Source organism: Myotis myotis, unplaced genomic scaffold (assembly GCF_014108235.1).
Source record: "Myotis myotis isolate mMyoMyo1 unplaced genomic scaffold, mMyoMyo1.p scaffold_m19_p_1, whole genome shotgun sequence".
Taxonomy (NCBI): Eukaryota; Metazoa; Chordata; class Mammalia; order Chiroptera; family Vespertilionidae; genus Myotis; species Myotis myotis.
The window spans coordinates 136,806,437-136,833,357 of NW_023416313.1; the positions used below are offsets into that span (position 1 = coordinate 136,806,437).

Consider the following 26,921-nt stretch of genomic DNA (forward strand, 5'->3'; position numbering starts at 1 on the left):
AAATTGGTGAATTGGGAGATAGAACCATTTAGCCAGGATGTAGTTTTCTTTTTCTCATGTGAACTATCCTGTAGATGCTCAGATTGCTGTTCTAACCTATTGAAACTTAAAAGACTTCAATATATGTATCTGGGACCGGGGAAGGGACAGAAGGCCCAAATCAAAGTCCTTAAGTCTCCTATACTTGAAAATTCAGCTATGAGTCTATCATAGTATGTCATAGCTGACAGGATTTTTTAAACATCTCCATTATAGGAACATACTAGTACATATCTTTTTCTTTAAAATTTTACAAAAGTAATAGCGAACAGATTTTTTTTTAAATTTTTTTATTAATTTCAGAGAGGGAGAGGGAGAGATAGAAACATCAATGAGGAAAGAGAACCAGTGATTGGCTACCTCCTGGGGATCAAGTCTGGAACCTGGCCATGTGCCCTTGACCGGAATTGAACCTGGGACCCTTCAGTCTGCAGGTCGATGCTCTATCTACTGAGCCAAACCAGCTAGGGCTAGCTAACAGTTTTGACTATTTATTATGTACCAGGTACTATACTAAGCATCATACATTGATTCTTTCATTTCCTTCCCATAACTCCATAAGGAAGGTATTACTATTATCCACATTTTATGTGTGAGGCCACTGAGACTTAGATTATATATCTAGAAGTGGCATTTAAATTCTGATCCTTCTACTCATAACCATGCTTCTATATTGCTTCCTATTCCAGAACCTGCCAAAGAAAAATGGAGACAGTCTCCTTGTTTGATTACTAGCTATATCATTTTCATCTCCACAGAATACTCAACATAATTTTTTAAGGAATCAGTTATCAAAGTAATTTTAGAAAGAATTTACCAATTGGATTTACATAGTTGGGGTATACAGATAGACATATGAAGTAGAGATTTTATTAAATACTAGAGGCCCCGTGCATGAAATTCGTGCACAGGTAAGGTCCCTAGGCCTGGCCAGTGATCAGGGCCGATCAGGGCCTTCCTTCCTCCGGGTGCTGGCTGCTGGCCGGGGCCTTCCTTATTCTGGCCACCAGCCGGGGCCTTCCTTCCCCTGGCTGCCGGCTGCTGGCCAGGGCTTTCCTTCGTTCTGCACTTCCCCCTCGTGGTCAGCGCACATCATAGCGGGCAGTCGAACTCCTGGTCCGTCAAACTCCCAAGGGGACAATTTGCATATTAGCCTTTTATTATATAGGACTAGAGGCCCAGTGCACAAAATTCGTGCACTGTGTTTTTTTGTGGGGGGGGTCCCCTCAGCCTGGCTTGTGCCCTCTCGCAGTCCAGGACCCCTCACTCCTTAGCACCCGCCTTCTCACTGCTCCTTACCGCTCAGCTCGCTGCTCCTTAGCGCTGCCCCAGAGGCGGGAGAGGCTACCGCCACTGTTTTCACAAGCCATGAGCCTGGCTTCTGGCTGAGCGGCGCTCCCCCTGTGGGAGCACATTGACCATCAGGGGGCAGCTCCTGCGTTGATCATCTGCCCGCTGGTGGTCGGTGTGCATCATAGTGACCGGTCATTCTGTTCATTCCGCCGTAATGGTTGCTTAGGCTTTTATTATATAGACTTCCTGCACATCTCCCCTTTCATAGCACTAAAGACTTTGGAGCATAAGAGCTAAGAAGGTTTAAAATATCAATTGTTTGATTGTTCTTATAAAATAGTACCTTTATAAAATTGCTCTTGTTTTTAAAGTGCAATTAAGTAATCGTATTTTTTTATGTTCTTTAAAGGGAAGATAAAAATTCAAGATATTTTAGCATGCAGCTTCCTAGATGATTTATTGGAGGTAAATGTTTTTTTAAACCACTTATAAATTATATCACTTGACAGTTGCTATCTTCTAATTGTCTCTGTGTTCATTTAGTTAAGGGATGAGGAACTGTCCAAGGAGAGTCAAGAAACAAATTGGTTTTCTGCTCCTTCTGCCCTAAGGGTATATGGTAGGTTCCTGTCATAATACTAAAATTTGAATTATTAATTCCTTAGTTAATTGGTGTTCAAAGGACATTTTTTAAAAATATGTATTTTTTATTGATTTCAGAGAGGAAGGGAGAGAGATAGAGATAGAAACATCAATGATGAGATTCATTGATTGGTTGCCTCCTGCATACCCTCTACTTGGGGGGATCAAGCCCACAACCCAGGCATGTGCCCTTGACCGGAATCGAAGCTGGAACTCTTTAGTCCGCAGGCCAACACTCTATCCACTGAGCCAAACTGGCTAGGGCGACAGTGGTTTTGATAGAGATTGCAGGGATTGATGATTTCACTACCTTTACTGTAAAATAATTACTTTGAAAATCAAAATATTAACCAATAAAAAGAACTTTGTGTTTATTCTTCAGTCTGCAGGCCAATGCTCTATCCACTGAGCCAAACCAGCCAGGGCCTGTGTGTTTATTCTTTTGTATTAGAATTTTATTTGGTCACAACTGTCTTTTTATCGTCTTTCTTCTCAAGGCCAGTATTTGAATCTTGATAAGGATCACAACGGTATGCTCAGTAAAGAAGAACTCTCCCGTTACGGAACAGCAACCATGACCAATGTCTTCTTAGACCGTGTTTTCCAGGAGTGTCTCACTTATGATGGAGAAATGGTATTAGTTTAAATATAACAAGTTTAAAAAATATAGGTTCCCACAGCTTTCAAAAGCCGTTTTCTTGATGTGATACAGTGTTTTTTATATCAGTGTGTAACAGTATCTTAAAATGTATTAAATGGTCAAATTATTTGAGATTCAAAGAGCCTTTAATCTTAAGGTAAATTTGTTTTACAACATGACTTGCCTATGGATTCTGGGCAAATAGGAAAAAAAAATTTTTTTTAAAGCATTTTTGTAATTCCATTCCAGACATCAGACTATTTTTTAAAAAATATATTTTATTGATTTTTTTACAGAGAGGAAGGGAGAGGGAAGGAGAGTTAGAAACATCGATGAGAGAGAAACATCGACCAGCTGCCTCCTGCACACCCCGCACTGGGGATGTGCCCGCAACCAAGGTACATGCCCTTGACCAGAATCGAACCTGGGACCCTTAAGTCCACAGGCCGATGCCCTATCCACTGAGCCAAACCGGCTAGGGCCAAATAGAAAATTTTAATAATTTGTTCATTTCATTGTCAGTGTACCGATTGTAAAGGGATGCAGACTAGGTAAAATAAAAATCTGAAACTTTGGCAAATGCTATTGACTATTTTCATAGAGATGGTTCATCCATTAAATTACCAGGTCAGATATAGTACCACATACGCCATGATTTAAATCTAAGAATCAGGTTGTATTACTCTCCATAAGTGGCTATATTAGTAGATAAAGATTGACTAACATGTACCTGTCCTTATATTGCAGAAAATTATAATAGTATTTTTAAATTACCATTCTTGCTATTAAATACATGTGTTAAGGGTGTGATAAATTTTCCAAACCCAATGATGCTTAAGAAATGGTCAGACTGTCAGAAGAGAATCAGGGTTCTAGGTTTTATCACTAAGCTTTAATAGCAGTTTTCTAAACAATACCATTGTTAGCCAACTGCAAAGGAAAAGGGGGGAAAGGCACAGAAACTTTCGTGATTCCCACAATTGTCTACAATAGACAGTGAGGAACTTTATAAATGACTTCTGGTGAATAAAGAAAATCAGAAGCTACAACTATGCTTGGAGATAAGACGATGATTAGGCTATATCTCTCTAGTTCTTTATACTGCAATTTAAGCAAAAAGGAATTCTTAATCTTAGCCTAAAAAAATCTCTTCCAAGAATAGGAACTTGTATAAAAAAAAATAGGAATTTGTGAGATTCTCCCATGTATTTTACTTCTTTTCACTATGCAGAAAAAGTAATCTATGACTAGATTTAAAACTTTTAAACAGTATACCAAATAGCTATTTGAATTTAGTTCTATTCATTCCAGATAAATTTTTTTCAAAATAACCAAACTGAAATAAAAGAAAATTATGATTTAACACAGAAAATCTCTTCTCATAAGAAATGAACTGTGTCCCAAAACCTGTCCTGTACAGATTAACTGCTATATAGAATTCCTAGAAACCAACATTAACTATACAAATAGATTTGTCATTTCATGTTTTAAAAATCTTGCCACTTTTGATTGCAAAGTAGTTTCAGATTATTAGACACTCAAAAAGTTAATTCCAAATATGGTCTCTAATGTTATTTTCTTTTCTATAGGACTATAAGACCTACCTGGACTTTGTTCTTGCATTAGAAAACCGAAAAGAACCTGCTGCTCTGCAATATATTTTCAAATTGCTTGATATCGAGAACAAGGGCTATCTGAATGTCTTTTCTCTTAATTACTTCTTTAGGGTAAGTCTCATTCATGTAAATGAGTCATTGTTCCTTAACATATATGTTACATATACCATTTGGTTTAAAATACCTACTCAGTGCCCTGGCTGGTGTGGCTCAGTTGGGCGTCATCCTGTGCACTGAAGGGTTGCTGGTTCAGTTCCTGGTCAGGGCACATTCCTGGATTGCAGGGCTTGATCCCTGGTAAAGGAAGGCAACCAGTCGATGCAGGAGGCAGCCAATTGATGTTTTGCTCTCACATCACTATTTTTCGCCCTCTCCCTTTTATTTCTAAAAATATAAAATGTTTTTTTAAAAAATGTTTAAGCTTCACATTTTCTAGTGAATGACTCAGCTAAAATGTTTGTCAAATTGAATCACAATACAGTTGACCCTTGAACAACATGATTTTGAACTGTGTGTGCGTGTCCCCCTGTATGCAGGTTTTTTCTATAAAATACATTGAAAAAATTTTTTGAGATTTCCTCACTACAGTGAAGAAGTCATATCAGTTACACCTAAGCTACCATAAAGCAATCATATTGCTACTAAGTTTTCCATACATGCATCATTATACCTGAAAATGAATATTCTTTTTCACATCTTTTCATTTTTTTTTTTTTTTTTTTTTAAATATATATTTTATTGATTTTTTACAGAGAGGAAGGGAGAGAGATAGAGAGTTAGAAACATCGATGCGAGAGAAACATCGATCAGCTGCCTCCTGCACATCTCCCACTGGGGATGTGCCCGCAACCCAGGTACATGCCCTTGACCGGAATCGAACCCGGGACCCTTCAGTCCGCAGGCCGACGCTCTATCCACTGAGCCAAACCGGTTTCGGCACATCTTTTCATTTTTGATATCTAATGTTAGTTGTCAAGTAGATGGCAAAGTGTAGGGTGGGAGGGGAGGTGGTGGATTGGGTATCTTAAAGAATAGGGAAGGTATGAACAGCGTTCGTGGGTAATGGGAAGACATAATGGAATAATTGCTAGGCCACGTGAAAGGCTCATCTAAGGTTGGAGAATATTCCTATGTTGTAGCAATAATCTGTAGTTTTGTAAACTTTCTTTCTGAAGCTCTCAATAGCTAAGGTGTAGGTCTAGAAAGGTTGATGGTTACACTGACCCAGTAATTAGGTTTTGCTGAGTAGTGATATGCAAGGTCAAGGATGTTGAGAATTTTGGCAAGAGTGGTTGAAATGATGAGGCTTATGGTTTGATAGGAAAATAACTGGAACTAGAAAGAGGCCATGGGAATTTTTTTTTGGGGGGAAGGGGCTGTTCGGTATTTCATTTTTTATTTACAGATTTATTTCTGTTAAATACAGGCCATACAGGAACTAATGAAAATCCATGGACAAGATCCTGTTTCATTTCAAGATGTGAAGGTTACTTTTTCCTTTAACTTACATAATACCAGCTAACCATTTGTATTAAATGAAATTTTATATGAAAGTAACATGAATTATAAAGTACTGAACCAAATCAAGTATTTGCTCTTATTTGTTCCAATGATATAAGTCATTAGAAGCTGAGACCACAGTTTGACTAATGATTTTTGTAGTTTGATTTTAGCATTTTCACCCTTGTGTTATCGTTGACAGCTTTCATTCATTTTGATTGAAAATTAAAAGAGAATCAATCTGGCCAGCATCCTTTGGCAAACTATAACACTGTAAACTGAATTTTTAACTTGGGAACTATTTAGGTCAGGCACATTTTTAGTCTGTTACTTTAAAGGGCTTGCTTTGGTATTACTTAAGGAGACATCAGTCCTACACTATGAAAACTGTCACTGAAACATATGCTGCTACTTAGCACTTTAGTATTGAGACTTTCTCCAGCTATGAAAAACAAGGAGTATTCAGTATTGATTCAGGTTCAAACTGAATCTGTATCTACACTAATAAAAGAGAAAGGTGCAAATTGACCATATCTTTGCGATGCCCACCAGCCAATCAGGAGTGAGTATGAAAATTAACCCAGCAAAAGCTGGCGAGTTAATTTGCATACACAGGTGTCGAGCGGCCTGGGGCAGGGTGGGACGTAGATGTTCTGCACTGCCCCAGCCGCTCCAGGCCTCTGGGCAATATGGGAAGGCGGAAAGGCGGCTCTGGCCGGAGCGAAGGCAGTGCCGGTAGCCAGGGGAAGGAAGGCCCATTCTTGCACGAATCTTCATGCATCAGGCCTCTAGTATATATATAAAAGCCTAAACGACCATCGCAACCGAAACAACCGAACAGACGACCTAACAGGCTGCATGGGGCGACAAGGCCAGCAGGGGGGTTAGTGAGGGACAACCAAACAACTGAGCAGCAGGCTGCATGGGGCAACCAGGCTGGTGGGGGGCGGGGGGGGGGGGGTGGCAGTGAGGGGCGACCAAACGACCAAACAGCAGGCTGCATGGGGTGACCAGGCCAGCAGTGGGGGCAGTTGGGGGTGACCAGGCCAGCGGGGGGGGGGGCAGTTGGGGGTGACCAGGCCAGCAGGAGGGGGGCAGTGAGGGGCAACCAGGCTGGCAGAAGGGGTGCAGTGAGGGGTGACCAGGCTGGCAGGGGGGCAGTTGGGGGTGACCAGGCCAGCAGGAGAGGGGGATAGTAAGAGGTGACCAGGCCAATGGGGGAGGCAGTTGGGGGTAACAAGGCCAGCAGTGGGGGCAGTTAGGGGCAGTCAGGCAGGCAGGTAGGTGAGCAGTTAGGAGCCAGTGGTCCTGGATTGTGAGAGGAATGTCTGACTGCCAGTTTAGGCCCGATCCCTAGGATCGGGCCTAAACCGGCAGTCGGAAATCCCTGAGGGGGTCCCAGATTGGAGAGGGTGCAGGCTGGGCTGAGGGGACCCCTGTCCCCCGTGCACCGGGCCTCTAGTAATGTAATAAATAACTCATTCAGATTTAACCAAGTATAAGATAAAGGGTTATTTTGGTTTAATATAAATGACACAAATTTTAAACCATGCAACAGGCAACTTAAGAACTAGTTAAGCCCTACCTGGTATGGCTCAGTGGATAGAGTGTTGGCCTGTGGACTGAATAGTCACGGGTTCAATTCCTGCCAAGGGCACAAGTTGGGGTTGTGGGCTTGATCCCCAGTAGGGGGCATGCAGAAGGCAGCCAATCAGTAATTCTCTCTCATTGATGCTTCTCTCCCTCTCCCTTCCTCTCTGAAATCAATAAAAAATAAATAAATAAATAGAACTAGTTAATTTTAAATGGCCACCAACCTGGAAGAGAAGTTTCTCAAACATATAAAAGTTCATTCATTTCTCTTACCTAAATTGTTCTAAACTTTTTTTAAAAAAATATATTTTATTGATTTTTTACAGAGAGGAAGGAAGAGGGATAGAGAGTTAGAAACATCGATGAGAGAGAAACATCGATCAGCTGCCTCCTACACACCCCCTCTTGGGGATGTGCCCACAACCAAGGTACATGCCCTTGACTAGAATTGAACCTGGGACCCTTCAGTCCGCAGGCCGACGCTCTATCCACTGAGCCAAACCCGTTAGGGCTGTTCTAAACTTTTGAAAATGTAATTTTCCTCCTTTAATGACACTAAATACTGAGTAATTTTATTACAAAAAGATTAGGAAACACGTACTAATTCTTTGTAAATATTCATTTAGAAGAGGTTCTTCCATCTATTCCAGTAAATTTTAGCACAATTTAGTGTTCTTCTGGATGACTAATTCTTTGATACCAACCTCCCACCCTCATCATAGGTCCAGAGTGTAAAAGGTTGACATCAATATTGGAAATGAAGCTTTGTCATAATCTTGGCTCTGAAGCCTTTAAGTTTGAGCTGGGTTTGCACTTAAATTGAATCAAGGGTTTGCTTCATCACTAACAAAAGTACAAGCAGTTAGTTAACATGCACTCAAAGAACACTACTTTCAATTGTTTAGCTATTAATTGCCTATGTAGCTTGTATCAGCTTAAACTCCGAGCCTCAGTTTCTTCCTCGTTGAGAGAGAGTTATCACATAGCTAAGGAGTATTCCAGTAAAATTCTCATTGTACATAGAAAAGGAGACTGCGTATCTGTTGGTTTTTTTCTTTTACAAAAATTTTACATAAGCTTAAGTGCTGAATTTTAGGTCACTGTGTGATAAAAATTAAGTGAATCATATATCACATTCCATTGTGTTTTTCTTTTCTCTTGCAGGATGAAATCTTTGACATGGTAAAACCAAAGGATCCTTTGAAAATCTCTCTTCAGGATTTAATCAACAGTAATCAAGGAGACACAGTCACCACCATTCTAATCGATCTGAATGGCTTCTGGACTTATGAGAACAGAGAAGCCCTTGTTGCAAATGACAATGAAAACTCTGCAGACCTTGATGATACATGATCTCAAAAACTAGACTGTATTCATTAACATAAGCTTGAATGCTGCATGTAAAACCTTTGAAGCAGAATCCTTAGAAATGGTCTAAATAAAAGACTTCAAATGCCTATAGAACACAGCAAATGTTCTCATTACTGGAATTAATAGTTTGGAAGCAATAGGACCAAATTAGGAAGCAGCAGTAAATCCTATTTCCACTTAGTTTAAGTGTGACAAGTGTGTTTTGTTGAAGGTAGAAGGAGTCCACTTTAAATCTGTGTAATATTTAGGACTATTTCTGACATTAGTCATTAAGAATTTGAATATCTGAAGGGTAGTTTAAATTTTAATGTGATCATTTAACCTTAAGTATTCCCCTAAAGTATTATGTATATCAGAGATTACAGACTTCCCCATTCATTTCATTTCTGGGATAGAAGTGTTTAGATATGATGTTTCTTTTAATAGGATATTTCAATTAAGTATTGAAGTTAATATTTTATTTTAATTAAAATCATTGGTATAAAAAAATCTGTCTAGTTTTATTAACCAGTACCAGGGTTACCTTTTATAAAACTTCAGTTTGTTAAGGATTATTGTTAGAGAATTTAACTCATTGTAAGGGTTCTCAATTATGTCTAGTTTTTATGAGATGAAAGATTAGAAAAAGATAGAATATCACAAACTATGATCCACAGGGGACAGTAAATATTAAAAGGATTGAAAGGAAGAAAAACTGAAAGGCTTAAAAATAAGACAAAACCATTTAATGCATTTATGGGAAATTTTATAGTTTGCATAAATAAAAATATAAAAATTTAAGGCACAGTGTATAACTATAAACATTACAAACTGGCCACTGTTAGACAAGTAAAGAAAATAAAATTCAAGAAGCACAAAATCTTCATAGGTCATTATCTTCCTTCTACTATAATCAGACAAGTTTCTAGTTTTTGTTAGATATATGACCTCTAAGGAGAAACAGATCACCTTTAAATATGCATGCCTTCACTGGATAACCAAATATCTGAGTTGGAAGTACTAACTCAAATTGGAAGTTAAAAAAAAATTGGAGGGAAGATGTCAGGTTAGCATTTTTTAGAGCTATTGGTGAACTGTAACTTATGGTGATATTAATTACATAAGCTGATAACTAATCCATTAATTACATAATCTGATAACTAAATTATGTAGTATAGACCCATTACTAAAAAGATTGCCATCATATGCCATGAATCACACCATAAATCCATAAAAACATTTAAAATAGAAAAAAAAGGAAACCCATCTTATTTGGTGTTACAGACTCAATCACCTTTCCATAAAATAAAGTTATTCTCAAGGAAAGAAAATTCAAAGTGCTTTTATCTTACGCCTTTTATTACTCAGTGAATGATCTTTAGTATGAAGTTAATGGTTAGATATATAAATAAGCATGAAAAAATCAGGGAAAATCCTTTTTCATTTGAGATTAGGAATATCAACTCTAGCCTTAATCAGCAACTTAACCCATTTTTTTTGTACAAACACAAATAACAGACAAGCATGATAATTAACTCTTCTTAATTGGCAGTTAGGGCTCTAAAATGTCCTTAACATTTTTATAAAGATCATTTTAAAACCAAAACACTAATTTGACACACAGTAAAAGCATAGTACAAATATCCAAATTTCAGATCTGCCTTTTGCTAGATAGAGCCCAAGAATAAAAGAGTTTTCCCTTTATAGATAATAATTTAAAATATAAATAACTATTAAATCCCACTGAATAGAGAATGTGAAAGTTCCTGGTATAAAAACCACCTTAGAGTTTGAAGTTTGAGAGTCGTTGCATTCTACGGTGGGACAGAGACTGGATTTTGTTTGTTTTCTGGAAATACTTCACAATCTCCCTCCATTTCAAAATTGAGATTCACAAATGAACTGGACACCACTGTTTCTGGTTGATCTGTCTGAACAATGGAATCAGCCTGCAGCTTATTCTGTTGGTAGTGTCTTTCTGCTTCTTCAGACATCCTGTTTTCTTCTTCTTCTTCCTCCTCCTAAAAAGAGGAAATACCAAATATCGTTCAAATATACTGTCCGAAAGGAATAATATTTGTTCCCCCAATTGTAGCTGCTTGTTGTTTTTTTCTTTTTTAACCAAAACAGTAACGTGTCCAATTCACTTTGGTCTAATTAAGATAAGACATACTTTCCTTCCCTTTCATTCCCAAATTGAAATGAAAACTATTACATGACATTTTAGAAAAGTGGTGTCATTTTTAAAAATATATCTTTATTATTAAAAGCATTACAGATGTCCCCATTTTTTCCCCCATTGACCCCTCCACCCTGCTCCTGTCCCCTCCCCAGGCCTTCATGGCACCATTGTGTCTATGGATTATGCATATAATTCTTTATTTAACCTCTTCCTGCCCACCCGTCCCCTCTGAGATGAAACCTGAACTAACTTTGACAAGAGATATATCTTCTCAGATTAAGTCTAATCTAAAACTATACCTAATACTATATCACTTCAATTGCAGGGTATCAGCCTGTTCACTGGAACAGGGTGGTCTATTCACTAAATTGACGTAGCGTGGTTAGTGTTCCCATAAGTACCTGGTAACAGATAGGGCAGTCTCTGCCCTCAGAAAGTTTACAATCTAAGAGGGAAGTTAAGACATGTAAAAACAGCATTGAGACAAAGGAATAACTATAGAGATTCAGAAATAGTAACTTCCAGTTCCAGAACTAAGTTCATGGAAGAGGTGGCATGTGTATTTGTCCCTGCAGTATGGGTACAGAATGACTAACCTGTCAAGAAGATTAATCTAGGGCTTTCTTGAGAGTGAATGAGAAAACAAAACAAAAAAAAAGAGTGAATGAGAAAGGCCATTTAGAGAGGCTATTCAATACTCCCCAGAGGTAATGGGGTTCTAAACAGTCGTTCATCAAACGTTTTTGAAACCAAATAAGTCAGTTGAGCTTTCCAGATTCATCTCCAGCCATTCCGTTGTACTCTCTGCTCCAGTGACAATAAAGTAGTATTCTTGCCATTTCCCCAAACATACAACATATTTTCATTCCTCTCTATTCTAAGTTTATCTAAATTACCCTCGAGTGCTTGAAGGAGAATAGCTAGATACTAATATTTTTTTCATTTTCACTAATATATACTAGGTGCTATTCTGTTTTACATATTAACTCATTTAATCCTTAGAACAACCCCAGCATGGATGCTGCAATTTTCATTATAAAGATGAGTAAACTGAGGCTTATAAAGGTTAAGTATTTTGCACGAGGTAACAAAGTTAGAAGTGGCAGAGCAAGAATTTGAATTCAGACTCTGTTTCTTGGGCCCATGCTCTTAAATGCTAAAGCTTTCTCATTGTTTAAGGCTAAACTCATTTCACTCCCACTCTAAGACCTCACTATAGACAGGTTGCCTTAACTACTGACACTTACACGTTCCTCGTACCTATAATTTTCTGTGCATCAAACTCACTCCAGTTCTACATGCAGTCTATGCATACTAAGTAGAAAGACTGGGTCTTGTTTCCTTATCTTAAAACTGGAAGATAATAATCCAGAGAGAGGTGTGTGAAGATGAATAACATACATAGCACCTAGCACAGTAAATCTAGCTCAATTTTACAAATAGATCCTAGGAAACTTTCAGTATTAAAAAATTCCAAAATGTATGCTAATTTGATAAAGAAACTGACTCTAAAATGAAATACCTAGCATAAGGGAGTTACCTTTTGGGCACCTAGAGAATACATGTGTTCAATATACAACCCATCAAGTCCATAGCAAAGCAAACCTAATCAAGAAAATGTAGGAGAAAACCAAGATGGCGGCATAGGTAAACACCGGAGTTGGCTGCCTCGCACAACCACTTCACAAATGCAACTAAAAGACTGAACGGACATCGCCCAGAACCACAGGAAGACTGGCTGAGGGGAAATTCTTCAACTAGAAGGAAAGAGAACAGCATACGAGACTCAGAGGAGGCGCAGTGCGGAAAATACAAAGGTGCGGAGGTGCGCGCGGAGCGGGGTGGTAGCTCAGGGCGCGGTTGTCGTTTTCAATTGGGACGGAGGCTCAGGCTCTGAGCTCCAGTTCTGGGCGAGTCTCTGGGGACCCAGACTCATACAGGAGAAGCGGGACTGTCTGGCATCAGTCGGAACGCGAGGGCAGCTTTCTCTCCAAGGTTTGCAGCGGTTGCTGGGACTCTGAGAGGCAGAGCCTCTGGGGACGGGACTGAGAGCAGCCATAACTGCTCCCTCCACCCGCCCCGCCCCACCCAAGCCCTGCGCAGAGCCATTTGCCAGATAGCCTCAGGCAAAGGCTAGATTAGCACCTCCCTAGAGGACAGAAGTTTTCCCACTGCAGACACAGCTGATTCTCACAGCCAGTTGGCCTGGAGGTCAAATCCCCCTGGTATTAACTACAACAATCAAGGCTTGACTACAACAAGTCTGCGCACAAAGACCACTAGAGGGTGCACCAAGAAAGCATAAAAAATGCGGAGACAAAGAAACAGGACAAAAGTGTCAATGGAGGATATTGAGTTCAGAACCACACTTTTAAGGTCTCTCAAGAACTGTCTAGAAGCCGCCGATAAAGTTATTGAGATCCTCAAGAAATCTAATGAGACCCTCGATGTTGTGATAAAGAACCAACTAGAAATTAAGCATACACGGACTGAAATAACGAATATTATACAGACTCCCAACAGCAGACCAGAGGAGCGCAAGAATCAAGGCAAAGATTTGAAATGCGAAGAAGCAAAAAACACCCAACCAGAAAAGCAAAATGAAAAAAGAATCCAAAAATACGAAGATAGTGTAAGGAGCCTCTGGGACAGCTTCAAGCGTACCAACATCAGAATTATAGGGGTGCCAGAAGATGAGAGAGACCAAGATATTGAAAACCTATTTGAAGAAATAATGACAGAAAACTTCCCCTACCTGGTGAAAGAAAGACTTACAAGTCCAGGAAGCGCAGAGAACCCCAAACAAAAGGAATCCAAAGAGGACCACACCAAGACACATCATAATTAAAATGCCAAGAGCAAAAGACAAAGAGAGAATCTTAAAAGCAGCAAGGGAAAGAAACTCAGTTACCTACAAGGGAATACCCATACAACTGTCAGCTGATTTCTCAACAGAAACTTTGCAGGCCAGAAGGGAGTCGCAAGGAATATTCAAAGTGATGAATGCCAAGGTTACTTTATCCAGCAAAGCTATCATTCAGAATTGAAGGTCAGATAAAGAGCTTCACAGATAAGGAAAAGCTAAAGGAGTTCATCACCACCAAACCAGTATTATATGAAATGCTGAAAGGTATCCTTTAAGAAGAGGAAGAAGAAGAAAAAGGTAAAGATACTAATTATGAGTAACAAATATGCATCTATCAACAAGTGAATTCAAGAATCAAGTGAATAAATAATCTGATTAACAGTATGAACTGGTGATTATAATAGAATCAGGGACATAGAAAGGGAATGGACTCACTATTCTTGGTGGGGAAAGGGGTGTGGGAGATGCGGGAAGAGACTGGACAAAAATTGTGCACCTAGGGATGAGGACAGTGGGGGGGTAAGGGCAGAGGGTGGGTGGGAACTGGGTGGAGGGGAGCTATGGGGGGAAAAAAAAGAGGAACAAATGTAATAATCTGAACAATAAAGATTTACTAAAAAAAAAAAAAAAAAAAAAAAGAAAATGTAAAAGGGAGACACACCTCCTTCTTCATCCGGTAATACTCATCAATGGCATACTGGTATTTTGGGGTACTGATGCCCAAAACAGATGCAATCTTCTCTCCAAGAAAGTCACACACTAAAGATACAAAAGTTAAATAGCTTACATAATTCCATAAACAGTTCTTTTTTAAAAAAATGTATTTTTTACAAACATTTCTTGAGCACTACGTGCAAAGCACTGTAGAAATACAAAAGTTATAGTTCCTGCCCTCAGAGAGGTTATGAAGATTCAATATCTCTTCTGCATATAATTCCTTGATTTCCTCAAGAAGCACTATGGCTCCTTTTAGGCACCTGTTAACACTCCCAGTAATGTCTATTTCTTTTTTAAAAAAAATGCATATTCAGAGCATCGGCCTGCGGACTCAAGGGTCCCAGGTTCGATTCCGGTCAAGGGCATGTACCTTGGTTGCAGGCGCATCCCCTGTAGGGGGCATGCAGGAGGCAGCTGATCGATGTTTCTCTCTCATTGATATTTCTAAATCTCTATCCCTCTCCCTTCTTCTCTGTAAAAAATCAATAAAATATATGTTTAAAAAAAATTCATATTCTTAGCTAGGATGCCAATGGGCTGGAGGAGAGGAATGGCTTGTATCATAAATGCCAGCCACTGCGAAAGGTTAGACTCAGAGAGGTTGAAGAACTTGCCAAGCTGACAAAGCAAATCCAAAATTTAATCAGGTCTGAATATAAAGCTAATGTTCTTTTCATTTCAACAGACTGTCCAGCATATACTGAGTGCTCAGTAAATGTTTGTTGAATGAATTACTATTCAAAATTAGATCTAATAAAAAAGCAGAAAGTGATAGAAGCTATGAAGGCGTTAAAATTAGAAGAGAAAGCTTTATGATTTAAAACCTATATTTAAAGTTAGCATGATTAAGTCATAAGCTGATAATTCATTTCTTTCAAATATGACTTAGTTATATCTCACTCTAAATATATAAAAGCATAAGCGACCGGTCGACCAGCCGACTGGCTGGTAGCTATGACGTGCACTGACCACCAGGGGGAAGATGCTTGACCCAGGAGCGGAAACCACAGCATAGAAACATGGAACAGACTGATGAATCTCAGAGGAAAGGAGGGCTGGGGGAGGGCTGGAAGAGATTAACCAAAGATCTTATACACATACTAGAGGCCTGGTGCAGAGATTGGGGTCCCTCGGCCTGGCCTGCAGGGTTCGGGCCGAAACCGGCTCTCTGACATCCCCCCAGATTGCAAGAGGATGAAGGCCAGGCAGAGGAACCCCAATAGTACACAAATCCGTGCACCAGGCCTCTAGTTTAAGAAATAAAACACTAGCCCTAGCAGTTTGGCTCAGTGGATAAAGTGTTAGCCTGCATACTGAAGGCTCACAGGTTTGATTCTGGTCAAGGGCAAATACCTCAGTAGGTGGTGTGCAGGAGGCAGCCAATCAATGATTCTCTCATCATTAATGTTTCTATCTCTTTCTCCCTCTCCCTTCCTCTCTGAAATCAATAAAAATATATTTTTAAAAAGGAAATAAAACATTGTCCATGCCTGGTAGCTCAGTTGGTTAGAGAATCATACGCCAAGGTTGTGGGTTCCATCCCTGGGCAGAGCACACACAAAAATCAGCCAGTGAATGCATAAATAAATGTAACAGCAATCAACATTTCTCTCTTTCTTTCTTTCTCTCTCTCTCTCTCTCTCAATTAAAAAATTTTAAAAATATATTAATGACATAAAATAAATGAATTATAACTACAGGCATTAGGGTACCAAATGACAAAATAAAACAGGTGCTAACAAAAAAGGTTTAAGACTGTGAAAATTGTATCTAAATTAATATAGCCATTTTCAATCCTTTAAACACACACACACAGCCAAATGCTGAAGAATGTTTTTTTAGGCGAAGTACAAGTGAAATTGATACCTTTCAATGCTAACTAGCTTGAGAGTGATTAACTCCCTATTGTTTCTCCTTCATTTCTGAAACACCCCTTTTTGGCAGAGCTCTTGGAGCAAATTACAGCAGTTATACAATATTCAAACGGAAAAGTAATACCTGAGAGAGTTGACGTGGCAGCACGAAGCATATAAAACCATAAGTAGGGACCCCAGGTAAGTTTTGTCTGCAACAAAAAGTTGGGTTAGCAATACTGAAACCTAAACTCATTCTATTTATTAAGGCCAAAATGAAGTAACCAAGACTTGGTGAGCACATAGAGTAATCTACAGACGGTACTACAAATAAACTACACTCCAATAAAAAATGTAAAACCTTTATAGCTAGAACTCCATTTTACATTTACCCATATAACTACTACCACCTTAAGTCCATGGAATAACCAAAAAAAGCAGCAGTCACTGAAATAGAGTTGGTAAGTCATAGTCTTAATTATTTAAGAGTTGATATTTCAGAGCCTTCCTTTTCTTGCCATGCTGCTTTCTGTCTTCATTGTTCACCAGCATTATCAGAGAAAGTGCCATCAATGGAAAGGGGCCTTAAGAAATCATAAGGAACACACTTGTGATATAGTGGGGAAATTAAGGTTCAGACACATTAAGCAGAACAACAGCATAGCAAATAAACTTTATTAGTGGGAAAATAAATAACCACTAAGTGGCAAGATGAGTTTCTTGTTTCTTTAAGGTCTAAAAAGTAATTAGACCATAGCTCAGTGTCTATTTCGTAGGCCAGGACCACTGGGAGAATGCAACCTCCATTGCACACCTTAATTAATTTTGGTGCTGTAAGTCCAAAGAATACTTTTGCGAATTGAAGCCTGCCACATAGATGACAGTTTGTATCTGTGGATGAAATCGGTAATGCAAGCATGCTTGCCCAGCCAGTGTGGCTCAGTGGTTGAGCGCTGACCTATGAACCAGGAGGTCAAGGTTCCATTCCCTGTCAGGGCACATGCCCGGGTTGTGGGCTCCATCCCCAGTGTGGGGCGTGCAGGAGGTAGCCAATCAATGATTCTCTCTCATCATTGATGTTTCTGTCTCTCCCTCTCCCTTCTTCTCTGAAATAAAAAATAAAATAAAATAAAATAAAATAAAGTAAAATAAAATAAAAAATACAAGCATGCTTCACTGTACCAATATTTTTGTTCACCAAAAGAAAAGATAGTGCTTGGGCCAGTGTGGCTCAGTTGGTTGAGCACTGTCCCATGCACCGAAAAGTCACTGATTTGATTCCTGGTCAGGGCACATGCCCAGGTTGCAGGCTCGATCCCCAGTGCAGAAGGCAGCCAATCAATGTTTCTCTCTCACATCAATATGTTTTCTTTCTCTCTCTCTCTCTCTCTCTCTCTCTCTCTCTCTCTCTCTCTCCCCCACCCCCCGCCTCTCTAAAATCAATAAAAACATTTTTAAAAGCCCCCACAATTTAAAAAAAATAAGAAAACATAGTATAGAGTCTGCATTCAATCAAATACATTGTTTTGATATTTGCTCCAGGGAGGGGAGAAAAGGATAAACTTGTCCATAACCTTCTTAGCTAAGACATGTTAATGATTATAAGGGCATTAAAAAAAAACAGACACAGAATATTTGTAAGACTAAAAACTGTAGGCACTAGAAACAACTCTTTCCTCTTTGTTGGTGAAATAGTATCTTCCTTTTCTGATATCTAAAGCTGACATCGTAAATTTTAATGTTATTTCCTTTTCTTCATGGTTAAGAGAGGGAGATTAATTTTTTTTTATTTTCAACTACAGTTGACATTCAATATTATTATTATTAAAGAATAATTTATTGATTTTGAGAGAAAGAGGAAGGGAGAGGGTTCTTGAGCCACCTGTCCTTTTGATTCAGCAAGATCAGTGTCTAAACCAGGAGTAGGGAAAGTCCAGCCCTGCCAAGGCATTAGGAGTGAGTTAATTAAATATTTGACCAAATATAGCAGGCTAATTTTTTTAAGATGATAATTTTATACGGTCCACAAATGATGATATAAATATCCAAATGGCCCTTGGAAGAAAAAAGGTCCCCCTCTATCTCCCCTCCCCCAGTCTAATCAAAGGACCCTATAAATTCATTGTGTAACTGTGTGATGACAGATGTTACTCAGGAATCCTTATCCATTTCCTCAGCTCTGGAACAAGTTTGGCTCTTTAGTAGTCACAGCCTGATATTAGCAGTTATTTTCTCTAGAAACAACCCCAGCATATAGAAACCTACGCTTTCTTCCAAAAGTATGCTTAATCCTTTTCTATATTTAGTCCTTTTTTATAGTTTCTTGGTCCTATCATTTACCATGTGCTATACAATTTGGTTCCATTCTCTATATTTCTGCACTGTCCATTTGCTGTAAAAATCATAAGGTAAATACCAATGTCAGAGTATCTTAAATAGTAGCTCCTAAAATAGCTTTTATCCTAACATAAGAGACACCTCCTGCTCTAAATATAGAAGATATAGCAGATTATTTTTCCTGAGGGTTTTCAAAGTCATTTTGAGTGAGCACTGACTGTTAATTTAAAAAATAAAGTTGGCCCTGGCCGGTTGCTTAGTGGTTAGAGCGTCAGCCAGTCAATTCCGGGTCAAGAGCACATACCTCGGTACAGGCTCAACCCAAGCCCTGCTTGGGGTGCAGGCCCTGCTTGGGGTGCATGCATCGATGTTTCTCTCTCCTTTTCTTTCTCTCTCTCTCTCTCTCTCTCTCTCTCTCTCTCTCTCTCTCTCTCTCTCCCCCCTCCTCCCTCCCCAAATGCCAATTTCTGAGACAGTAGTCCTGAAAGACAAGTAAGGTAGTTCCTTAGTTTTTATTTACACAAGAATGAATGGCTCAGCAAACAAATTTAACTAAGAACATACTGTTGTCTTCCCCATTTACTATCTTGAAATATATAGCATATTTCCCAAATGCTTAGATTCCTAAAGTGGAATAACTAGGCCAAAAATATAATCATTTGGAAAGCTCTTCCTTCAGACTGCAAAACTTTACACCAGGAAATTTACCAATATACTCAGAGCAATGCGTGAGATGCCCATTCCCTAGTACCCTTACCACAGTATATTGTTCTTTTACATTTTTAAAAAACTGACAAGTGAAAAATGAGCCCAGATAAATTTGAGTTCTTTATAGGATTTTTTAAAAATCTATTTTTATTGATTTCATATAGGAATGGAGTGGGAGAGATAGAAACATCAATATGAGAGAGAATCATTAATCAGCTGCCTCCTGCACACCCCCACTGGGGATTGAACCTTCAACCCAGGCATATGCCCTTTACCAGAATCGAACCCACGACCCTTCAGTCTGCAGGCCGACGCTCTATCCACTGAACCAAGCCAGCTAGGGTAATTTTGAGTTCTGGCTATATTACAAAAGGCATCAGCCCATTTATATAGGTAACAATTATGTGCATAATCATTTTTTTACATTTTTATTGAATTTATTGGGGTGACACTGGTTAATAAAATTATATAGGTTTCAGGTGTACAATTTTATAATACACGACTGGCCCAGTGCATGGATTCGTGCACACTGAAAGGAAATTAATTAGAAGAAATATTTTAATATTGCTATTTGCCTTTTCTCTATAATAGAAGTGTCAACCAAATTCATGATGGACAATGACAGATTGAAACACACATGTGCAATTGGCACCAGTGAGAGTTTTATATGTACCACACATGCACGAGTCAACGTTTATTTTTAAATTGCTGGTCGGTCACTTAGCCTTTTATATATATACTAGAGGCCCGTTGCACGAAGAGATTCGTACAATACGCCTTCCCTTCCCCTGGCTGCCGGCACTGGCTTTCTTCCGGCACCCGGGATCCAGGCCTTCGCTCTGGCGGGAGGTTTCAGTCTTCACGGCTCCAGATGGAGCCTTCAGTCTTCGCTCCACCGCTTCGCCCCTAAGTATGCAAATTAACTGCCATCTTTGTTGGGTTAATTTGCATACTCTCCTGACTGGTAAGCATAGTGGAGGGACAGTTAATTTACATGTTTGTCTATTATTAGGTAAGATAGACTAGAGGCCCAATGCACGAAATTCATGCATGGGAGTGGAGGAGTGGGTCCCTCAGCCCAGCCTGCACCCTCTGTAATCTGGGACATCCCTCTCGCAATCCAGGACTGCTGGCTCCTAACCGCTTGCCTGCCTGCTGGCCTGATCGCCCCTAATCGCTTCTGCCTGCCTTCCTGATTGCCCCTAACCTCTCTTCCTGCCTGCCTGATCGCCCCTAACTGCTCTCCCCTGCCGGCCTGATCCCCCTAACTGCTCTCCACTGCCGGCCTGATCCCCCAACAGCTCTGCCCTGCCGGCCTGATCGTCCCTAACTGCCTCTGCCTCGGGCCCGCCAGCATGGCTTTGTCTGGAAGGACATCCAGAAGCTCACCCAGAAGATGTCCAGTCTAATTAGCATATTACCCTTTTATTAGTATAGACTAGAGGCCCGGTGCACAAAACTTTGTGCACTCCGGGGGAAGGGGGGGTCCCTCAGCCCAGCCTGTGCCCTCTCCCAGTCTGGGACTCCTCAGGAGGTAATGACCTGCTGGCTTAGGCCTGCTCCCGGGTGGCAGAGGGCAGGCCCAATCCCTAGGTGCGCCCCTGGTCGGGCTCCGAGCAGGGCCGATTGGGGAGTTAGGGCGCCTCCTCCTGTCATGCACAGAGCAGGGCAGATTGGGAGGTTGTGATGCCACCCTCAATCATGTTCAGGGTAGGGCCGATTGGGGGGTTGGGGCACCACCCCGTCACACTCAAGGCAGGGTCGATGGGGAGGTTGCGGCGCCACCCCCGTCACGCACAGAGCAGGGCCAATCAGGAGGTTGGGGCGCTGCCCCCTATCACGCACAGAGCAGGGCCCATCAGGGGGGTTGGGGCTCCGTACCCTGTCACGCACAGAGCAGGGCCCATCAGGGGGTTGGGGCGCCGCACCCTGTCACACACAGAGCCGCAGGGCGATCAGGGGGTTGGGTACTCCCCCCTATCAGGCACAGAGCAGGGCTGATCAGGGGGTTGGGGCGCCTTCCCCTGTCATGAACAGAGCAGGACGGATAGGGAGGTTGTGGCCCCACCCCGTCACACAGAGCCGCAGGGCGATCGGGGTTTGGGCGCTGCCCCCTGTCACACTGATCCCAGTGCCGGGAGGCCTCGCAGCTCCGCTGATCCCGGTGCTGGGAGGCATATTACCCTTTTACTATATAGGATAGAGGCCTGGTGCACGGGTGGGTGCCAGCTGGTTTGCCCTGCAGGGTGTCCTGGATCAGGGTGGGGGTCCCCACTGGGGTGCCTGGCTAGCCTGGGTAAGGGGATGATGGCTGTTTGCAGCTGGTCACACACCCTTCAGGGTGGGGGTCCCCACTGGGGTGCCTGGCCAGTCTGGGTGAGGGGCTGAGGGCTGTTTTCAGGCTGACGGGTGACTGAAGCTCCCAACCGCTCTTTTTCTTTTTTTTTCTTTGTTATTCTGGGCCAGCTTTAGCTTTGAGGCTTGGCTCCAGCTCTTAGGCCTCTGCTGCTGAAAGCAGGTTTCTGGCCTTTGTTTACCTTCTGTATTTGAAACAATGTTGCAATGTTGCGATCCTGCTGGCTGAAGCCTTGCAGACTAAAGCAGGTTTCGGGGGGGGGGGGGGGTTGTTTAGCTTCTATATTTGTAACAGAGTTGCTTAGAGTTGCAGCTCAGAGGCCGGCAGCGGCAGGCGGGGAACGTTGGAGTTCTCCGTCACTGAAGCAAGCAAGCCTCATGTTCGCTTCAAGCTGCCTGGCTGCAGGCTGCCATCTTGGCTGGCAGTTAATTTGCATATTGCCCTGATTACCCAATGGGAAGGGTAGCGGTCGTACACTAATTACCATGTTTCTCTTTTATTAGATAGGATTATCTGTATATCGTATTGTATGTTCACCACCCTAAGTAAAGTCTCCTCCCATCACCATTTATCCTCCCTACTAGTATATCCTCTTGTACCTCCTCCACAACCCCCTTTTCCCTCTGGTAATCACCATACCGTTGTCTGTGTCTATGAGTTTGGGGCTTTGTTTTGTTGTATAAGCTTAATCCCTTCACCTTTTCACCCAGCCCTGCAACCCCCTTCCCCTATGATAGCCGCCAGTCTGTTCTCTATCAAACAACGTGCCCTTTGTCAGCAGGAAGCAGTCAGACAGACTCGGCATCCCCTGTCCCCAATGGCAGCAGGAGTTTCCCAATCAGAGGGGGAACTGAAAGAAGATTTTATGGCTGAAATAGACAGGTTTAGGAAATTTTTAAAATTTAAACGGTCCATGGAAAAAGCACAGGGCTACAGAGCTGCAAAAGGGTACATTTCCATAAGACAAGGGAGCTGGGAGTAGCAAAAGGTCTATATTTACAAAATAAAGGAGGAGGAAGAAAGGCCAAAGAGAATAGGAGAACAAAAGGGAGAAGGAAGGAACTTCACATGAGATTTAAGCTCAGGAGTAGCTATAGTGACCAAATCAAAGGGGAATGGTGACTAATCAGAGGGACTATCAAGGCACAAAGATTTGCAGCCTTTAAAAACCATAGGGAAAAGGGACTCAATGGGACTCTTTTCCCCTCCCCACGTGGGAGTCTGTACTTGTTCTTCAATAAATTTCCACCTTTACTATTAAAAAACATTTTTTAAATATATATTCTTAGAAACACACATATACACATAGTTGAGTAACCCAAATCAAAACTAAATCGAAGGTTAAACAAATGCAAAGAATGTGTTTATTCTTAGGCACATATACTAGTAAGGTAAAATCGAAGGGGAAGTATTACCATAAATAAGACTGCAAGAAAAATCTAGGTTTCCATTTCTTTTTTCTTTTTATTTAAATATATTTTATTGATTTTTTTACAGAGAGGAAGGGAGAGAGATAGAGAGTTAGAAACAACGATGAGAGAGAAACATCGATCAGCTGCCTCCTGCACAACCCCTACTGGGGATGTGCCTGCAACCAAGGTACATGCCCTTGACTGGAATCGAACCTGGGACCCTTGAGTCTGCAGGCCGACGCTCTATCCACTGAGCCAAACCGGTTAGGGCTCTTTTTTCTTTTTTAAAGTAATTATTGTTGAAAGTATTATATATTTCCCCTTCCACCCTTCCTCTCCACCCCTCCCCCCCCACTCCCCGACCCCAGGGCTTCAGCACCCTATTGCCCATGTCCATGGGTCATGCATATATGCAAATAAGGTATTTGGGTGATTACCTTCCACCCACCCACCCTTCCCCACCTTCCCTCTGAGATTCCACACTCTGTTCCATGCTTCCATGTCTCTGGATCCATTCTGTTCATCAGTTTATTTTGTTACTTAGATTCCACATATGAGTGAGATCATGTGATACTGGTCTTTCTCTGACTGACTTATTTCACTTGGCATGATACTCTCCAGGTCCCTCCATGCTGTCTCAAAGGGTAAGAAATTCTTCTTTTTTACTGCTCCATAGTATTCTGTGGTAAAAATGTACCACAGCTTTTTAACCATTCATCTACTGATGAGCACTTGGGCTGTTTCCAGATCTTAGCTATTGTAAATTGTGCTGCTATGAACACAGAGGTGCATATATTCTTTCTGATTGGTGCTTTGGATTTCTTAGGATATATTCCTACGAGATCACTGGGTCAAATGACAGTCCCATGTTTAGTTTTTTGAGGAAACTCCATACTGTTTTCCATAATGGTTGTACCAGTCTGCATTCCCACCAGCAGATACTAGGGTTCTCTTTTCTCCACATCCTCACCAGCACTTGTCATTTGTTGATTTGTTGATGTTAGCCATTCTGACAGGTGAGATGGTACCTCACTGTCATTTTGATTTGCATCTCTCAGATGATTAGAGACTTGGAACATTTTTTTCATATGTCTCTTGGCCATCTGTATGTCCTCTTTGGAGAAGTGTCTATTTAGGTCCTTTGCCCATTTTTTTTATTGGATTGTTCAACTTCCTTTTTGTTAAGTTATCTGAGTTCCTTATTAGTTTGGATATTAACTCTTTATCAGATGTATCATTGCCAAGTATGTTTTCCCGTACAGTGGGCTCTCTTTTCATTTTGGTGGTTTCTATTGCTGTGCAGAAGCTTTTTATTTTGATGTCATCCCATTTATTTATTTTCTCCTTAGTTTATTTTACCTTAGGAGATGTATCTGTAAACATATTGCTACAAGAGATGTCTGAGATTTTGCTGCCTACTGGTATAGTTTCTCCTAGGACAGCGGTTCTCAACCTGTGGGTCACAACCCCTTTGGCAGTCGAACGACCCTTCAGGGCTCGCCTAAGACCATCCTGCATATCAGATATTTACATTACAATTCATAACAGTAGCAACATTAGTTATGAAGTAGCAACAAAAATAATGTTATGGTTGGGTCATAACATGAGAAACTGTATTTAAAGGGCCAAAAGGTTGAGAACCACTGTTCTAGGATATTTATGGTTTCATGACTTACATTTAAGTCTTTTATCCATTTTGAGTTTATTCCCATGTATGGTGTAAGTTGGTGGGCTAGTTTCATTTTTTTGCATGTATCTGTCCAATTTTCCCAACACCATTTATTGAAAAGACTGTCTTGACTCCAACGTATGCTCTTTCCTCCTTTGTCAAATATTAATTAAGTGTAATAGCTTGGGTCAACTTCTGGGTTCTCTGTTCTGTCCAATGATCTATATGCCTGTTCTTGTGCCATTACCAGGCTGTTTTGATTACGGTGAGTATAACTTGAAATCTGGTATTGTGATCCCTCCAACTTTGTTTTTCTTTCTCAAAATTGCTGCAGCTATTTGGGATCTTGTTTGATTCCATATAAATTTTTGAGTGTTTGTTCTAGCTCTATGAAATTTGCCATTGGTATTTTAATAGGTATTACATTGAATCTGTAGATTGCCTTGGGTAGTATGGACATTTTAATGATGTTGATTCCATTTCTTGTTTTCTATCAAGTATACCAGGAGTATTATTAAGTCTTCATTTTAAATGTCAGGGTTTAAAAACAATATTGAGTCTGTTTTACAAATCTACTATATTAATACAAGACAGTATCTTTTCAAATTATTTTGCCTTATCAGACAAAAGTTTACTTTGCTATTATTCATCCTTTAAAAGAAGGGAATCCTGTCATATACAATCACTTGGTGAACCTTCAGGACATTGTACTAAGTAAAATAAGCCAGTCACAAAAGGACAAATACTTCTTGATTCCACTTATATGAGTTATCTAAAATAATCAAACATAGAAACAGAGAATAGAATAGTGGTTGCCAGAAACTGGGGGAAGGAGGGAATTGGGGAGTTGTTATTCCATCGGTATAACATTTCATTATACAGGATGATTACATTTTAGAGATCATGTTCTGTACCATGTTGTAACTATAGTTAACAATACCTTATTGTACACTTAACAATTTGTTAAGATGGTAGCTCTCATGTTAAGTGTTCTTATCATAATTTTTTTTAAACCAATGAATTTTGTGAAAAAGTATAAGAAAGGAAGACATTTTCATAGATAGATTTCTTAGTAGTTACAGAATAGTCATGGGGACGTAAAGTACTACATAGGGAATATAGTCAATAATATTCTAATAACTATGTATGGTGTCAGCTGGGTATGAGATTTATCAGGATAATCACTTAGTAAGTTATACTGTCTAATCACTGGGGTGTACACCTAAAACTAATACAATATTGTATGTCAACTGTAATTAAAACCTTAAAAAATGATTAAAATAAAATAACACAAAACTACTTCAGGCTTCTGAAATGCAGGAAATATTTCCATCCATATTGTATAAAAATACTATTTTTTACCAAAATCATAATGCATAATTTTATAATCAGAATATAGCTGACTGAAACCTCAGAAGTCCCCTTCCATTCAATGGGGAAACAAATCAATCTAAACAAAACCCACTGACACACAGAAAATCGCTAGTATCAAACCTACCGGATCAACAGAAGGCAAAACATCTTTCTTTTCCAGGCCATCGACTTCATCTTCATCCGTGCTATATTCTTCCATTGTTTCACCACTGACAAAGTGGATGACTCTCCTTGGGACTTTCTTCTTTTTTCCGATGATTCCCAGTTCTACATTTTCAAAGCTTCTTTCATTACTCATCTAATGTTGATAATAAATTAAGAAAACGAGAGTTTCAAGTGAGATTAATATTCATTTATATGACCAAAAAAAATTCCAGGTGGCTTTATTTTAGGGAATAAGAACATAAGCCAATTCTTAAACAGTTTTTTAAAAAATTAAACAGCCCTGACCAGTTTGGCTCAGTAGATAGAGCATCAGTCTGCGGACCAAACGGCCCCGGGTTCAGTTCCAGTCAAGGGCATGTACCTTGGTTGCAGGCTCCTCCCCAGCCCCAGCCCTGGTCAGGCCTCCTGCAGGAGGCAACCAATCGATGTGTTTCTCTTACATCAATATTTCTCTCTGTCTTTCCCTCTCTCTTCTATTCTCTCTAAAAATCAATGGAAAAATATCAAGTGAGGATTAACAAAAACAAACAAACAAAATTAAATAATTAAAGGTGGTTAAATGTTTAAAATAAAAAAATAAAACAGATCATATACGCACAAAAGCATCAA

General features: G+C 40.3%; 2 protein-coding genes across 4 annotated transcripts in view; one reads left to right on the top strand and one right to left on the bottom strand.

Moving 5' to 3' along the window:
• PPP2R3C (protein phosphatase 2 regulatory subunit B''gamma) overlaps positions 1-8,791 on the top strand; it is a 29,655-nt gene extending 20,864 nt beyond the window's left edge. For 2 of the 3 annotated variants that reach the window (XM_036353138.1, XM_036353139.1), the window contains exons 8-13: positions 1,742-1,797; positions 1,876-1,951; positions 2,472-2,608; positions 4,204-4,341; positions 5,657-5,716; positions 8,488-8,791. In XM_036353138.1, the coding sequence (XP_036209031.1) occupies positions 1,742-1,797; positions 1,876-1,951; positions 2,472-2,608; positions 4,204-4,341; positions 5,657-5,716; positions 8,488-8,676 (656 nt within the window). In that variant the 3' untranslated portion in view covers positions 8,677-8,791. The remainder of the gene's footprint in view (positions 1-1,741; positions 1,798-1,875; positions 1,952-2,471; positions 2,609-4,203; positions 4,342-5,656; positions 5,717-8,487) is intronic. The other variant, XM_036353140.1, reaches the window with a different exon arrangement.
• A 611-nt stretch (positions 8,792-9,402) lies between these two features.
• Positions 9,403-26,921, bottom strand: part of FAM177A1 (family with sequence similarity 177 member A1) — a 28,790-nt gene continuing 11,271 nt past the window's right edge. Inside the window, exons 2-5 of the mRNA XM_036353143.1 lie at positions 26,272-26,445; positions 16,437-16,503; positions 14,383-14,480; positions 9,403-10,694 (exon numbers count right to left, since the gene is read on the bottom strand). Of these exons, the coding sequence (XP_036209036.1) occupies positions 10,488-10,694; positions 14,383-14,480; positions 16,437-16,503; positions 26,272-26,445 (546 nt within the window). The 3' untranslated portion in view covers positions 9,403-10,487. The remainder of the gene's footprint in view (positions 10,695-14,382; positions 14,481-16,436; positions 16,504-26,271; positions 26,446-26,921) is intronic.